Source organism: Lolium perenne, unplaced genomic scaffold (assembly GCF_019359855.2).
Source record: "Lolium perenne isolate Kyuss_39 unplaced genomic scaffold, Kyuss_2.0 unplaced50, whole genome shotgun sequence".
Taxonomy (NCBI): domain Eukaryota; kingdom Viridiplantae; phylum Streptophyta; class Magnoliopsida; order Poales; family Poaceae; genus Lolium; species Lolium perenne.
Genome location: NW_027249008.1, coordinates 222332 through 239871, shown reverse-complemented (window position 1 = coordinate 239871; position 17540 = coordinate 222332). Strand labels below are relative to the sequence as shown.

Sequence of the window (17540 nt, the reverse complement as noted above, 5' to 3'; positions counted from 1 at the left end):
TTCTACCAACACCGCCGAGACACATCGAGGGGGAGACGACTATGGGGGGGGGCTAGGATTCGGCTGCCAAAGGCACCCTTATGAGTTCAGTATGGGTCTAGCTAGCCCCTCTTTTTCGAGTCTCACTTGATCATGCAATGGTGGAGCCATGTGATGTCGTTGTACCTTCGTAAACGCATCAGTTACATTCCCTCCATCCCTTGGGCTCTAGCCCCAAGGTAGCTAGGCTATGTTCATAGTGTCTCATGGTAGCGCGTTTGTTTTGGGCACAAAATATGTCACATGTTTAGATCGTTTCATCCCTACCTATTACGCCATTTCTTCTTTATGGCCAGTAGAAAAGAAGCCGATAAGAGTAAAGTGGTTACACTTGATTTGTGGAGACTTTAGGTATGTGAGATATGTTACAAATAAAAAAAATTGTACTTAATTGAATAAAAGCGCTCTTAGTTTAGTTCGGTAGATCACGAGTCTCCAAAACCTGATGCCGTAGGTTCAAATCCTGCGGAGTGTGAATCCATCTATCTTGTATCGAAGTAGAGTAAAAAGTTGCGTAGGCGTCCTGTGTATCCTTGATATTCGACCATGGTGACAACGCTTGAGTGCCTCATGGTCTTGTTTGTGTACTGTTATCCGGCATCGCTTGCAACACAATCGCGTAGTCTCGGCCATCGAATGTCTTCCGATCATGCCGATGCGGCTAGCTCATGGATGTTCTTGTGCTCGGTGTTTGCATACTTCCCTCGTTTCTTCCGGGTCTCCGAGAATCTGGCAAGTTGTCACGAGGTGTCCTCTCTTGCATGTGGTGATATCGCGCAATTAACTAATTTGTGACACGCCCGTATTGATGAATATACACACATAGAGCTAGCCAACCCGTTCTCACCACCCCCCCTCCGGTGCCGACCATCCGTTTTGTGTCTTTCGAGCTGATGGTCATTGTTAGCCAATAAGAAGAGAGGAACTGGCGACCCACGGATAACCCCTCTAGAGATGATATGAACCGTCCATCCTAAATCGATCCAACGCTTCCCGGATGTCTCCTCCGAAGCCGAAATATTAGCTTTGGCGCTTAGGAAATTTAGATTGACCAGGCGGGAGACTCCGAAGCCGAAATACTAAGATTGGATTTGCCGCGCGGGAAAACATTCAGATATTTCGTGGCCCTTCCCGAGTCCGAAATATCTGCTAAAAAGACAGATATTTCGTGGCCCATCGACAGACCAGCCCACTTCCACGTTTCTTTCACCTCCCACCCACACCACCTCTCCTCTCTGTCCCCACCATCTCCGGCAGATCCTGGCCAGCTCCGGCCACCCCTCCCGTCGCAGACCACCGCCCAGCATTCCCTCCTCCACACCTCCCGACGTTATGGCCTCGAGCCACCCATTCACAGCCGCCCATCCGAACAACATCCCGGGTACCCAACCCCCTCCGCCGCCGGCCACTCACCCCGCTCTCCCCAACCACCGGCACCTCCTTCCCTGCTCCCGAGATCCCTTGCTCTCCGACTTCTGTCTCTCGCGCGAGCCCCCTCCGCCGGCTGTCATCTCCCTCGCCGGCGGCGGCGCCGGCGCCGCCCACCCTTACCCCTAGCACGTCCCCTCCGCCTTCCTCTACTCCCAAAGCCCCCAGCCTCTCATGGACGACCCCTGCAGCAGATCGACGACGCATGCGTTCTATCTCGTGCAGCAGCACCCCACCCGCCGGCCGGTCAGTGCATCAACGTCGCCGGCCCACGACGACGCCGGCTCCAGGCGCCGAACAGCACCCACGCGCGCCACGGCAGGGGAGCTGCTGTTCCGGCGTCTACACTAGGCCACTAGCTACCTGCTGCTGTCGGGGTGGGGAAGCAGCAGCAGCTGCCGGCGTTCCACGGTCGAAAAGTCGGGGTCTTCCACGACCTCTAGCTGCTGCCGCTGACCACCTCTAGTTGAGCACCACCAGTACTCCCTCTCTCTCTTTTACATGTTCATTACTGTTGCTATGAAGGTGGACTGTGCTGCCTGAAACGGGGCTCCATACTGTTGGTTGGTTTGGACTGGAGCCACGATTTCGTGGTTGCTGGTCAGCATGTTCAGTGCTTCGATTCATACGGGCCTGCTCTCAGATGTATTAGCAATTTGGAATAATCCACTTAGGAAGAAGGGTGTGAGTTCTAGATTGGACTAATTTTCCTGTATGGTGATTGCAATCTAAACTTACTTCAATGTTTTTGATCCCTTGCTGATTGTGAACATTGAATTTGATTCAAAAAAAAGTCCACCATAGTAGTGCATAAGTTTGATGAATCCATTGATTCTGGAGTCCCCAAAAGAATCCTGTAGCATAGCTACCTGTCCCCAAACGATTTTATGGAATCGAAAGAGTGATTGCAAAGTAGTACGTAGCAATGTTCACTCGTGGACCATATATATGGAATTGTTTGTGTGCAGAAATACTGGTTGGCATTGCTTTTGCTCGTATTCTTTGCATCATACATACATACATACATACAGGAGTGGCACAGTTTATTTACTTGCAGTATAAAGAGACATAGAACAAGTATTGCAATGTGCTGCGTATTCTTGTGTGTGAAACATCATGACGTGTGAACCAACTACTAGTCATTTTATAATTCATAAAGAAGAAGAAGAAGAACTAAATCTCACTCCGCGGTTTGCTTTTGTCGGTGCAGGTGTAAGTGGAGGGTGGGCAGGGAGACACGGCAAACGGCGACGTGGTTTACCTACCTTGTTGACCGGGTCAGCCAGCCGAGAGTGGTGCGCGCGGCGGCTGGCGACTCTCTCTCTCTCTCTTTAATTCGGTTCCGTTTTCCTTCCATCGCAGGAGGTTCGTTCGTTCAATTTCGCGTGCGCGGGGCTCTGCAGCGAGGCCGCCGGTTCCGGACAGCAGCGTCTTGCCTCCAAGAGCTTGAGGACGAAACAAATCTGAGGAACTGGAGAGGAGTGGAAGGAGATGGAAGGCCGCCGGCCTCCCACGACCTTCTCTACTCGCCTCCGGGGGAGAAATGAGGCACGCACGGCAGGCTCCCTCCTATTTCACAGCTCGCTCTGGAGAAAAAGATTCGGTTGTCTCTCCAGTTTTAACCCCGTCCCGTACGACCTTCTCTCATGACGCGTGGGACAGGCCAGCCGTGGGTCCACATGTCAGTTGATGACCAAGAGAGGGTCACTACATATTTACCGCTCTGGCCCTCTGCCCACTCTTTTTTCTTTTTGACCATCCTTTCCGTAGGGGTAGCCGGTGCTATGTTGTTTGTCCCATTTCGAAGCCCCTTTCACCATTGGGCATTCATTTCTTACCGGTTCCTAGTCTATAGGAAATTTGAAAATTATTAAAATATAATTGGTAATGTACTTCCTTCTGAAATTTACCTCAACTTTATCAAAATTTGCATGCATCATAAAAAGATATCGAATATTTGTCTAAATTTGGATATAACTGTAGATAAGATTAAAAGAGTGTCACGTCTAAATTTACACAAAATTACCACATTCTCTTATGGACAGATGAAGTAAATCGAATCCAAATTCAACGCACCATCTGGAAATGAAAAGAAAAGGAGACAAATTTAACCATGGATAATGCCTAATGTTATTTGGGCCATCAATTTGGCCCAGTGATTGTTTCTCCACCTACATGTTGAGTTTCGTTTTGAAATTTTTGTGACATGGGGGTACAAGTTTCGCTATAAAAAAAAGAAGCAGATAGATGCAAGTGGTGTAAATGTCGTCAAGTTTTTCTCATTATTCTGTGTAACTTTTAGATAAGAAAACACGGGAGTACTCGTGTGGGAGGATAATATATACCTCTGCTTGAAAGAATGGGAAACAATCGAAAATTCATTCCTCACAATGTTGCAACACCCTGCATGTGTAGCTATGTGCCAACTTAAAGAATAGAATCCAAACGCCACTGTGGACTGCACCGATGAAGCAAAAGAAAAAAAGGTTCAAAGCCCTCCAACTGGATTTTTTTTTTAGAATCTGTTGGATATAAGTTGACACCAGGACTTCGTTGAGATAAACACAGTACAAAGCATTACTAGGACATGCACTAACAATATCACAAGCTAGCTAGGTTCCGCCACAGCAACAATTTGTATCCACTACATATTTAAGGGATGCTACTCATTATACTTAGAGACGATGTTCATCAGTTCACAGGAACTGCCATTCTAGTCATTCACGTACACAATAGATCGATATCGCCAGAATGTATCAAACTTTTTTCAACCTCACGCGTCTACAGAAATCTTGCTAGGTTCCATCCCAGAATTGCCCCGCCTCCCTCCACGTCTAGACATCCAGTCGTGCTCCATCATCAAATACTCCTCGTATCTCTACTCCATGGCTTCCTGATCTCCTCAGCAGCAACTCTCGGATGCCTGCAATTCAGTACAAGTCGAGGACGGAAATTCATTGATCTGGTTAACTAGTTTAAAACAGCTAGCAATGCCAAATGTACAGATATCCAAGGCAGGCAGATTAATTCCGTACCTGCATTCAAGAACATAATTCACTTGTGTCCAGGATGTGTTTACTGCAAAGGATCGAAACTTGAGTAATTCAGAAATTGGGAGCATAATTGTCTCTTGTTATTGCTGTCTGGTGATAGCTAAAACGATCAATAATTCATCTTGCAAGAACTGGAATTAGTATCATATTTGTTGTGAACTGCTGCATTCGTGGCAAAAATGCAAAACACCTCTTGGACTGGCCTCTATAGTTGACTATCCAGGTAACTTTGTTCTTATACGGCAAGGATCATCACCGTTTCACCGATAGCTAAAAAGAGACAGGAACAAGCTAGACCTAGTTTTTAACTGGCGTTACACTTTTCTTCAAAGAAATATGGGGTTTACTATGGAAGATGTAAACTAATGATATGGCCGGTACATATCTCCCTAGTGGAGGCTGTATTATCTAAACTTACACAATGTGGGGCTTGGTTTAAAGATTCTCATGGTCTAGTAGCTAGCCAATTTATATACTCCTACATCTTAATATTAATCTTAATCAGACCTGGGCATATATAGTAATTTATAAATCAAATGTCACCTTCTGCATTAATATTTAATCTAACACAAACATTCAATGACTGCAATGAACAGAACATTCTCCATAGCTAGTTCTAAAAAATACGTAGCTATAACAGCATTAGATGGCAGCATACACGACCATTTCAATTATGTATGGAGAAACAAAACATCTTTAATAAAATTTACTGAAGCTCCTGCATGCCACCGGATAGAAGGGAACATGCTGGTTCCGGTGCAGCAAATTTGAGGACATAGTTTATTCCATGCAAGCCAAAGTAGGTATATCCATTTCCTTTTCGTTGCAAAGTATCAAAACTTGAGCAATTCAGATATCAGGAGCACAATTGTCTTGTGTGATTTCTGTTTGCTGATAGCTAAAACAATCAACAATTTGTCTTATTGTAACTGGAATTAATATCTTTTTTGGGTGAACTGTCGCATGCATGGCAAAATGCAAAACACCCCTTAGGCTCTTGGACTGGCCTCTATTATTGACTGTCCAAGGTAGCTTTCTTTCCCATATGGCAAGGATTGTCACCGTTTGATTCATAGCTAGAAAAAGAATAACAGGAACCAGCTAGACCGAGTTTTTAAGTGGCGTAACATTTATGTTGAAAAACATATATACGGTACTGTGGAGGCTGTAAACTAATGATATGGCCGGTAGATATCTCTGATGGAGTTCAACGATTCGATTTAGAAGTTAAGTAACAGTAGTTTAAATGTTTTCATATTGTATTGAAGAATACAAACAGGCTAGTAAATTAAAATAACCTTATTATGCTAAGATTCTAATTCTATGACAAACATAGTTAGGACAGCACCATTCAGATTTATCTAAACTTGCACAATGTGGGGCTTGGTTGAAAGATTTGAAAGTTCAAGCAGCTAGTCAATTTATATACCTCTTAATCAGTTAATCTTAATCAGGCATAGGCATATTATTGACAGAGCAAATTTCACCTTGTGCAGGAATAATGAATCTAGCTCTAACATTTAATGACCATGATGAACAGCACAATCCCCACAGCTACTTCTAAAAAAAAATACATAGCTATAACAGCATTGGCAGGCAGCATACACCACCATTTCAAGTTTGTTCGGAGAACATAAACATATTCCAATAATATTTTACTGAAACTCCTGCATGCCACGACATAGAAGGGAACATACAAAGATTTAAGAACAAACAGCACCAGCAGGAACCAAATTAAAGACTTACACTTGGGGCACAATTTGAAGTGATGTATCTTCATGTTAGGATGAAACTAAAGCATAAGAGATGATGTAAAACATGTTAGACATTGATGGAGTAAGAAACAAACAAACCTCTCCTATCAGAGGCCACGGCAGAATTTCCAAATCTCGTCCTCAATATGTGCAGCGCAGTAGGGGCCTTCCCTACTGTTCAAGGTTATAAACAACGTTCATGTGCAGCCTCCGCGTGGAACCGATGGCCGCACTGCAGACCCTGGCATAGAAATCCTCTCCATATGAAACTGAAGGAACCTCCTGCGATGGAAGGAAAATGATTGAGATCACCAGGAACACTTTGCATCCACTACATATATAGAGACATCTCATTCTACTAATTGGAGACGATATTGATTAGTTCACAGTAACTGATCTTTCTAGTCATTGTCACAAATGATAGATGGATGCCACTGAGCAAGTGATATACTTCAGTATGAATTATCTTTAAGCTCACGGCACCTGAGGAACTTTTGCACGGTTTCGTCACAGAATTGGTCTGTCATGAAGGTGGCTCCAACGCCCTCCACGTTACGCTTCTCAACATTCTGGGCGCATTTCTTGAACATGCTATAGAGCCACGCTTTCACTCTCTCTGTGTTCTTGTACTTGCTGGTTGCTGCCATGCTCGGCTATCCAGTACTCCTCGAACCTCCACTTCATGGCTTCCTCCTTCAGGACGAGCAAGAGGGAAAAAATTCATTGATCTGTTCATGGTTAACTAGGTGAAAACAAGTAGCAATGTCAGAAAGATATCCGAGGCAGGCAAATTAATTCTTACCTGCTTTATCCGCAACAGGCAAGTTGAGAACATAATTTACTCCATGCAAGGCAAGGTAGGAATCCAGGATCCTTTTCCTAGAAAGGATCTAAACCTGCGTAAACTGAAAGTCGGAAGCACAACTGTCACGTGTCATTGCTTGCAGGCCTCCGTCCACCATCTCTGTAGGTTGCCTGTGGATCCTGGGTCCGTAAGCTGTAAGCTCGCACTGTGTAAGACTCTGCACCACACCTGTCTCGCATAAGGACAAAGGGTTAGAATATGGTCCACATTGTCCTCCTCCTGCAGGCATGTGTAGCATGAATCCGGGTGCTCCTGGAGTCCGTGTCTCGCCCTCCTGTCAGAGGTGCACAACCGATATTTCAGAGCCAGCCATGCGAACATCTTGCCTTTCATGGGGGAGAAGGATCCCCACACTGGCTTACTCATACTCCACCTCATGCTCCCCTAGCAAAGCATCCCGTAGGTAGCTTTCGCCGTATACCTTCCGGATTCCACCCCTTTCCAGGAAATGTGGTCCGGGCTCACTGCATCTCTCATCACTGTTTCCACTGCCTCCCAAAGTATCAGGCATTCCCTCCAGAGCTCCTCTGTCATCTCTCTCGACATGTCGTCTATCCATCCGTCCTCCGGTAGTGCCTCTCCTACCAGCCGCTCATTTTTTCTCCTTGTTGGGACCCTCGCAACGACTTCCGGTGCCAACTCCGCCGCGGTAAAACCACTAATCCATCTATCCTTCCAGAAGTAGGTTGAGAGCCCGTCGCCCACTTTGAAGTGTGCCAGGCTCTGGAACACCTCCTCCGCCTCTGGGTCCTTCAGCCCTGGCAAGCCCTGCCACGGCCTTGCCCTGTCCGTACGTCTGAGCCAGAACCACCTCACTCGGAGCGCCAAGCCCTATAACCTCAGATCCTTCACTCCTAGCCCGCCAAACTTCTTTGGTTTGCAAATGGTTTTCCACGCCACTAGGCACTGCCCTCCTTGGACCTCATCCTTGCATGCCCAGAAAAAAGCTCTCATCCATTTGTTTATCTCCTCCAGCAACCATGCAGGGGCCTCTGCGACCACCATTTGGTGCACCGCCCTTGCCGCCACAACTGAGTTTACGAGCACAAGCCTCCCTTCTCTCCGAATAAGCTCTCTAATGAGCCTAAACTGTTTCGATCCATTATAACAGCCCTCCCAGATTGGGCCACAGTCAGCTTGAGTGAAGAAGAAATCTAAGCGGATAAACAAAATCTTGCTAAAAAAAGCGGATAAACCAAAATAAGCATATTAATACAAGCTGATAATAAATCCATTAATATTAGAAAAAAGTTATCTTATAAGGTAAACCTGATACAAAAATCATACAAACGGCATCTTAAGGACTACAACGCACACCCTCAAACACACGGATAATATTATCACCGCATATGAGTGTCTACATTTTATGAAGAGGAACAAAGCGGTAAAGAATAGGTTCTGTGCTCTCAAGCTGGACATGCGGAAGGCATATGACCGTGTGGAGTGGGACTATTTACAAGGCATGATGGCAAAGTTGGGTTTCCACACAGTTTGGGTTCAGATGGTGATGAGGATGGTAACCACGGTGTCATTCTCAGTTTTGTTGAATGGGGAACGCTTAGAAGAATTTAAGCCTACTCGAGGTATTCGTCAAGGAGATCCAATATCACCGTATTTATTTCTGATAGCAGCAGAGGGCCTATCGTGCCTTTTGAAAACAAGAAGTGAATCATCGAGCATACAAGGATTACAGGTGGCACCCACTGCTCTAGCAGTTAACCACCTTCTATTTGCGGATGATAGCATGCTGTTTATCAGAGCGAATGAGGAGAGTGCTCGAGATGCTCGAGACACATTGGATGTTTACTGTCGTGCCTCTGGACAGCGGGTGAATCTGGACAAGTCGTCCATCTTTTTTAGTAAGAAGTGTTCCGCGGCAGTAAAGCAACAACTGAAGGTTATCCTCAATGTTCAGAATGAATCCCTTACTGAAAAGTATTTGGGTTTACCCTCTGATGTGGGGAGATCAGTGAATGGGGCTTTCAAATACCTAAAAGATAGGGTATGGAAGAGGATTCAGGGGTGGCTGGAGTTATGCTTATCGGTGGGAGGCAAGGATGTACTGATTAAAGCAGTGGTGCAAGCGATACCCACGTTCTTCATGTCTTGCTTCAAGCTACCGAGGGCTTTATGTGAGCATATAAATTCGTTGATCCGTAACTTTTGGTGGGGCGCAAAACAAGGGAAGAGAAAACCTTGTTGGGTTTCCTGGGAGACTATGACTAAACCAAAATTCCTTGGAGGTATGGGTTTTCGAGATATAGAGCTTTTCAATCTTGCTCTGTTAGCACGGTAAGGTTGGCGAATTTTACGGAATCCATCTACTCTAAGTGCCAGGGTTCTGAAGGTTGTGTATTTTCCTGAATCTGATTTCTTACATGCACATTTAGGCACTCACCCTTCCCAGGTGTGGCGTACTCTTATTGAAGGGAGGATGGTTTTGGCACAGGGCCTTATACGTCGCATTGGAAGGGGCACTGAAACCGATGCATGGGCTGACAATTGGATCCCGAGGGATGGAGCTTTGCGGCCATTGGCTTGCATTGGTATAGACCCACAAACGCTTGTTTCAGACTACATTGATCTGACTACAAGGCGGTGGGATATGGAGAAGATCAATTCTTTCTTTCTCCCCATGGATGCTGAACTGATTCAGAATATTCCGATTAGCACAAGTTCACTGGGAGACCGCAGGGCATGGCACTATGACAAGACGGGATTGTTTAGTTTCGCTCCGCATATCGCATGTTGTCTAGCACGAAGGCGAGGCGCGAGGACTGGCTCGATGGATCGACAGCAACATCTGATCATCGAACTGTTCAGAAGAATTGGACTAGGTTGTGGAACATTCAGGTGCCGGCAAAATTAAAGGTTTTCATCTGGCGCCTAGCCCAACATTCTTTACCTACAACAGACCTTTTGCACCGTAGGAATATAACACATACGAGTGCGTGTGGTATTTGTGGCGCTGAGGATTCATGGCGGCACTCGTTGGTGGATTGCATGATGGCACGGTGTGTCTGGACCTTGGCAGATCAGGAGATGGTTGAACACATGTGTCAGGTACAAGAACCACAGGCGAGGTTATGGCTGTTTACAATGATCGATACATTATCACATGTGCAGCTAACTCGCATATGCGTCACCCTTTGGGCGATTTGGCATGCCAGGAGGAAGGCAATACACGAAGGCATGTTCCAGAGTCCACTGAGCACTCACGGTTTGTCGAAAGCTTTATTTCGGAGCTGGATATCTCGCAAGCTCAGAGGACAGTTCAGAAGAAGCAAGGCGGGCCCAAACAGAGTCACCGAGTTTGGGTTGCGCCACCGCCAGGTTTTGCTAAGATTAATGTGGATGCAGCTGTGTCCAGGAATGGCGATGGAGGTGCGATCGCTGCCGTGGCGCGGGACGAGAATGGAACCTTTCTAGGAGCGTCTGGGATTCGGATCGGAGGTATGTCTGTACCTGAAACTCTAGAAGCCATGGCGGTCCGAGAGGGAGTGCATCTCGCACAAGACCTGTTACTGTCAAAGCTTACTATTGCGAGCAATTGTTTGGCGGTGGTAAAGGCAGATGTAACAAAACCTGGGAAGTTATTACCATGTTCTAGAAGATAGTATAGCAAGTTTTTCTGAGGCTTCCATTGTTCATGAGAATCGAGCTTCCAATAAGGAGCCGCATAATCTAGCTAGGCTTGTGGTTTCATCGCCTGTAGGCCGGTATGTGTGGCTTGGTAGTCCGCCTGATGGCGTTTGTATCCCTTGCACTCTAATTCTATAATAAAGAGGCTGGAGGTGTTCTCAAAAAAAAAATCTTGCTAAAAAAGCGGATAAACCAAAATAAGCATATTAATACGAGCTGATAAATCCATTAATATTAGAAAAAAGTTATCTTATAAGGTAAACCTGATACAAAAAATCATACAAACGGCATCTTAAGGACTACAACGCACACCCTCAAACACACATCAATGACCCGACTTTCCCAACCTCTGACCATGGAGGGCAAGTGGTTGGGACACATATGTTGAAAACTCCATTTTGCCACATTTTTCGAAATGAAAAAATGCACTTAATTTTTTGGAACATTATAGAGAACTATACAATGAAAATAGAGAAAAAAAGGAAGAAATAGAAAAAGGTGGGTTTTACCGAGTGTTACACTCAGCCAAGGAACACTCGTCAAAGCCCTAGCTCCGTCACGACACCATTAGCCGAGTATAGGTGTGTTTGCCAAGTTTTTGTGTTTATCATTTTGTTGAATTTTTGCCAAGTTTTTTTATTTGTGAAGTGTCTTTTTTTGTATTGCAGTCGGCAAATAGCCAAATACTCAAAGCGTCTCGACCGGCAACCACAAATAGGCGCTGGTAGGTACACCAGCACATTACTATTGGGGACGCCGGTACCTGCTCCCTCTATATAGGGAAGGCCGTACCACACCGACGAACCCAATACGGCCGGCCCCAGTTATTTTGGGATTACTCGTTTTATCAAATTACAATATTTTGCATAGTTTTAAACAACAATTTAAATAATATTACAATGTCCAAACACATAAATAGTTCCACACAATGATACTACCATAGATATTAAATTATTCATATGAGAGTTCGAATAAAATGCAGTTTAATTTATTCATGAATCATGCGACGTTTTCTTCTCATCTCCCAAAAATGCTCATCTAGATCATTCTGCAGTTGAGTATGAACTTGTGCGTCTCCGATTTCTTGATGCATGGTGTGGAAAGCAACAAACTCGGTCAGTACTTGATTAAGTTGGGGATGAGGTCATTAATAATCAAATGGTTTGTCATTATCCGCTGGTGCTTCTCGCTCGCTCCCGATGATCATGTTGTGCATGATCACGTAATAGTTCATCACCTCTCACGGCTGAAGCGCAGACTAGGTAATAGCAGGGTATTGAACAATGGCAATACGCTGATGAAGCACACCAAAACTTCTGGCCCAAATTACTTGTCGTGGATGCAATGCCACAAGTTAATAGGGGCTGGGTACTTTATTTGCATGTTGTATTCATGTATTTACAGTTCTAGCGTAACTATATATACCTTGCAATTTCATTTTTATGGCGATTTCTGAGCGAACATTTCGTTTTCATGATTAAAATCCTAGCTTAAATGGAAGGGAGTACTTGGATACGACGAGGTTAACCAAAGCCAGGGTCCGAAAAAAACATGGTAAATTACAAAGAAATTCATACGCCTTAAAAGTTGCCTAAGCAACAGCTGAATTCGTCATTGCTACACTGTACATCTCGACCATCACCATCGACAAAATCAAGAAATTCAACTATTGGAAACCCCAATATATAGTGAAGCACTGAAGCTTATCGAAATAATCTGTGTCCGAGCAGCCGTTGCGCGTTGCGTGTGTCAACGTGGGGCACGATGATTACCCTTTTAGGCTATCGGGTGGGTGTTATATGAGCAGGAAAGGATCCATGCGTGGCAGTACAAAGACATGTACGTATACAACCGAAGTACTACTCCGTATTATATACGTAGTGTATTACGTACTCTAACATTCACTTAACTAGAAAGGTACCCCACGCGTTGCAGCGGGGATCTCTTTAAGAGCTATGTTATGTAAATTAAAAGACATAACACGGAAAATAGATATTCTTACCTGCACATTTTTTCGATTTGTTAGATGGTGGAGATATCCCATCACACATCTGCCAGGAAATTATTCATCTTAAATGAAAGGGAAAATAACAATGCCTCAATGTCCAAGACATTGCGTTGAACACATCTAGCAAGCGAGAATATAAAACAATTTGCTCAGACATTTCTTTGAGCATCTAGACGGCAAGCAGGCAATGCACATACAGTATTAAATATCTCAACGATGCAGAGCGCGAAATAAAATCTTAAAGCAGAATACACAATATACATGGACCAAAACAAAACTGTCGCTCACCAAAAACAAATCCGTAATAGTCCTGTCCGAGAACAACACAACACTGCATGTAAAACTGGAAGTGCAAAATTAAAATTAGTTCATGAAAAGATAAAGGCCATGTGGATATAAGAATAGAAATAAGGGTAGAGGGATGAACTCATGATCAGGTAGATGCACCTTGGTAGAGAAACAAATGAACGCACGGAAATGGATTCTCATCCGTATTAGAGATAGGTGCAGAGAGATGTGCTCGCCTTTGTCAAGGCATGAGCGGACCACGAGGGCCGGACTGCCGGAGAGATGCTCCCGAGATGGCGGCGACTCCCAAAGAAAGGAGAGGCAATGAAGCGGCCTTGGAGGGGTATATGCATAGCAGACACAAGTAGTGCAGCCATTTCTTGTTCTGTAAGGCTAGCGCTGAAGCTATAAATAAAGGAGAGAAAATGAAGAGCTCCTCGGTGCTTCATTAGTTTCACGCGCATTCAATTCATGGTGAGATCATGACGGAGAGTGTGGTTTGTCGTCCTTTGGTTTCTTGCGGAAATTAGGATCTGTACCTGAACAACTTTTTATGGATTGCCTGGACATCGACACGATATGGACAAACGAATGGGCGGACGGAGATGAAAAAGTAAATGCGGCTGTGATTATTTGACGATGTGGATATGTTGCATGTTAAGATAGACAACTTAAATGATCTCTTAGTGGGGTTTTGCTTTATAAGAGACATAGATCTGATTACGCTTAAATTCATAATATAGCTTCCTGAGTAATAGTGTTAATGAAACCATCTGCAACCTGGTCATTAGTGAAAATAAACTTGATATCCATTTAAAGTATATGGATTTAGAGCATATAGATCGATCTATTTCTAAGAATTAAATGTGTTTTTTTGTTTGTTTTTATGTTATTTTGGGAAGAGATAAAAACAATTCTATATGGAATGGGTTGGACGATTTGGTCGGATATGTAGAAATATTTTTCATTATCATAGTGGATTTTCAAAATAATGGACTTTGTATCGATTAAAGTATATACTTGGACTTTCATGCGCTAGAACTTTAGTTGTAAACATATCTATCTAATGTGATATATAGAATATATGACAAAGGTGGAGTCTTGGAGTATTTCGATCGATCGGTGATACGTCTCAAACGTATCTATAATTTTTGATGTATTATGTTTGTTTTACACCAATTTGTATATGTTTTACTCATGCTTCATTGCACTTTTATATATTTTCTGGCACTAACCTATTAACAAGATGCCACAGTGTCAGTTTCCTGTTTTCTGCTGTTTTGTATTTCAGAAAAGTTGTACAAGAAATATTCTCGAAATTGAACGAAACAAAAGCCGAAGTCAATATTTTTCCGTAACGAAGACAGAGTCCTGAGGAGGGTCGAAGAGAGGCAGCAGGGTGGCCACGCCAGCGGCCTGGCCCTGGCCCGCGCCTAGGGGTGGTGTGGGCCCCCCTGGCCTCCACCGACATCGCCCCTCCGCCTATTTATTCGCGATCTCGGGAAAACCATGAATACCCGACCCTCCATCCACGAAAAGTTCCGTCGCGGCCGCCATTGCAGACCCTAGCTCGGGAGGGTTCTGAAGCTCTTCCTGGCACCCTGCCGGAGGGGAAAATCATCGCCGGAGGCATCTACATCGCCATGCCCGCCTCCGAAGTGATGTATGAATAGTTCATCCCTGGACTATGGGTCCATAGCAGTAGCTAGATGGTTGTCTTCTCCAATTTGTGCCTCATGTTTAGATCTTGTGAGCTGCCCTACATGATCAAGATCATCCTTATGTAATGCTACATGTTGTGTTTGCTGGGATCCGATGAATATGGAATACTATGTTGAGATCGATTATATATTCTTGTCATATGTTATTTGTGATCTTGCATGCTCTCCGTTGCTAGTAGATACTCTGGCCAAGTATATGCTTGTGACTCCAAGAGGGGGTATTTATGCTCGATAGTAGGTTCATGCCTCTAGTTTTCTGAAATAGTGACAATAACTTCTAAGATTGTAGATGTGTTGTTGCTACTAGGGAGAAAATAACAATGTTTTATCCAAGAGTAATTCTATTGTTTACTTTACACACATTGCTTAATGCGATAATCTGTTGCTTGCAACTTAATATTGGAAGGGGTTCGGATGATAACCGGAAGGTGGATTATTAGTCATAGACGCAGTTGAATTACGGTCTATGTATTATGTTGTAATGCTCAAACGAATCTCATAGTAATCATCTTGTCATGTATGGTCGGTATTCTGTCAATTGCCTAGCTGTAATTTGTTCACCCAGCATGTTATTTATCTTTATGGAGAGACACCTCTAGTGAACTGTGGATTCCGGTCCTTTCCTTTACACTGATAAATTCAACCACTGCAATCCTGCTATGTTTACTTACTGTAAGCTCTGTTCTCTTTAATTATTGCAAACATCTCTGATGTGGGCATTACCCTTCGGGTACCCAACATTGCTATACCCGGTACAGATTATGAAGATGGACCAGTGCAAAGACTCGACAAGCTGAACCCACAAGGAATATCAACTTGGATACCAAGAAAGAAGACTCCAATACGAATCCTACTAGAACTCTTGTAAACCCTAGCTTGGTTGATATATAAAGTCAGGCAGGGGCACCCCTTAGGGGAGATATACAGAAACAGAAATACATAGATTGCTAGCAGGACGTAGCGATCCTCCACCGCGGGGACGTGAACCTGGGTACGTCATGTCTTCTCTCGCTCCTGGAACTTCCATCGTCGCATTTCTCTAAACCCAAGCCCCTCATGCTGGGCATTGCCGAGGAACCACCTCGTCAATTGGCGCTGTCTCTGGGAAGCGCGACGACTGAATTTCGTCATCCGGGCGGGATCCGTCGACTTCAACATCAACGAGACTAGAAGATCAGAAAAATACAAGATCCAATTCGTCGAGTGGTGCAGCCGCCGTGATCATTCGGAAAAAAGATGCATACACAGAGTTGGCGTTACAATCCGATCTACTGGTTGTGGTTAGTTCTGTCGCGCCTTGTTGCAAGAATCAACCAAGTCAGCGTCTAGAATTCTAGATTATCCGTGTGCACGTGCGTGTAGAAGATGGGATCCAGATCGGTTGCTGTGGCGCGTGGCAACACGCGGCCTACATACACGACAGTATATGCGTGAGAATCCTGCCGTCCCGAAGAGTGAAGATGCTGGACTAATCAATCGAGTACTGCACAGGAGGAAAGAAAAAGAAGGATCAATTAAATGTCTAGCTATGTGTGCTAGCTCCTGCATATTTCGCAAAGCTCGCGGACTCCATCCTGGACCCGACAACGTATTTCTGCCGCAAGTCGCCGCTCCAATTTCATCCGATACAAAAATATCAGGTGCTATATTTCCAATTAATTACTACTTCCAAAATTTATTTGGCCAAATATTTTCGGCTTGCACTATTATTTGCGCGCATTACGCCACAATATAACTACAGATTGAAACAAAGCTTCGACTACTCTGCTCGGACTACTGCACCCGCCATGGCGCAATCGGGGCTCGCCTGTCTTGGACTTGACATCGCGGACTCGATATACTCGGGTGATCCGTCATATCAACTACGTCTTCTTCATCTGCCACACCGGCCAGACGCCGCGCGGCTACATCAACTATTTTTGGCCGGGCGATTACTTCAACTGTGCCCGCCACATCGACTATTTCTGACTGTGCAATTACTTCGACTGCGTCCACCATGCGACCTGCTTACACATTGGCCTTGCCACAGCCGATGGATCTAACTTCTTCAGCTCTGGATATATCTTCTCCCGATGCACTCCCGGGTCAATGGCTTCATCACCTATGGTTATCAATAGATTTATCTTACATAAATGACCCGATGCACTCCCGGGCCGATGGCTTCATCACCTATGGTTATCAATGGATTTGTCTTACATAAATGACCCGATGCACTCCCGGGCCGGTGGCTTCATCATCTATGGTTATCAATGGATATCATCTTATATAAATGACCCGATGCACTCCCAGGTCGGTGGCCTTATCATCTATGGTTTTCCATGGATTTATCTTCTATGGCTATGTAAATATGGACCTGATACACTTTCAGCAGCGCTGGAATTACTCGGGGGCTCCTAGAAGATCTTCGACTATTATGTCTACTCCCATCGGGAGCGCTGATTCGCTGGAATTCAAGCAAACATGAAGACTCTTTATACTAATAATGATTTCATCAAGGCACATGCGAGTGTTGCAATTGATGAAAGTCTTTATTGGTTACTACCACTCCCATGGGGAGCTCTGGTTATCAACGTATTATGACTTACCCGGCAATACTCGGGGGTTACAAGGTTTATTATAAATTCATCGGTTACTACTACTCCCATCGGGAGCTATGGTTATCGGCATACCACAGCTTACCCGGCAATACTCGGGGGCTGCAAGAATTATTACAATGTCATCATTAACTACTACTTCCATCAG

General features: G+C 44.6%; 1 protein-coding gene across 1 annotated transcript; it reads right to left on the bottom strand.

Annotated features, from left to right (window-relative positions):
• Positions 1-7201: 7201 nt before the first annotated feature.
• On the bottom strand, positions 7202-8144 carry LOC139834519 (uncharacterized). Its single transcript, XM_071824845.1, has 3 exons — positions 7978-8144; positions 7561-7935; positions 7202-7307 (listed from the first exon to the last, which is right to left on the bottom strand). The coding sequence occupies exons 1-3, from the start codon at positions 8142-8144 to the stop codon at positions 7202-7204; spliced, it is 648 nt and encodes a 215-aa protein (XP_071680946.1).
• Positions 8145-17540: the final 9396 nt, after the last annotated feature.

Excerpts from the sequence above, each read along its gene's own strand:
- LOC139834519 (XM_071824845.1), bottom strand. The coding sequence starts at position 8,144 with ATGGTGGTCGCAGAGGCCCCTGCATGGTTGCTGGAGGAGATAAACAAA. Across the intron at positions 7,936-7,977 it reads CTAGGAGTGAAGGATCTGAG|ACGTACGGACAGGGCAAGGC; the intron begins GTTATAGGGCTT and ends GTTCTGGCTCAG. Across the intron at positions 7,308-7,560 it reads AAAGGGGTGGAATCCGGAAG|GTGTGGTGCAGAGTCTTACA; the intron begins GTATACGGCGAA and ends TATGCGAGACAG.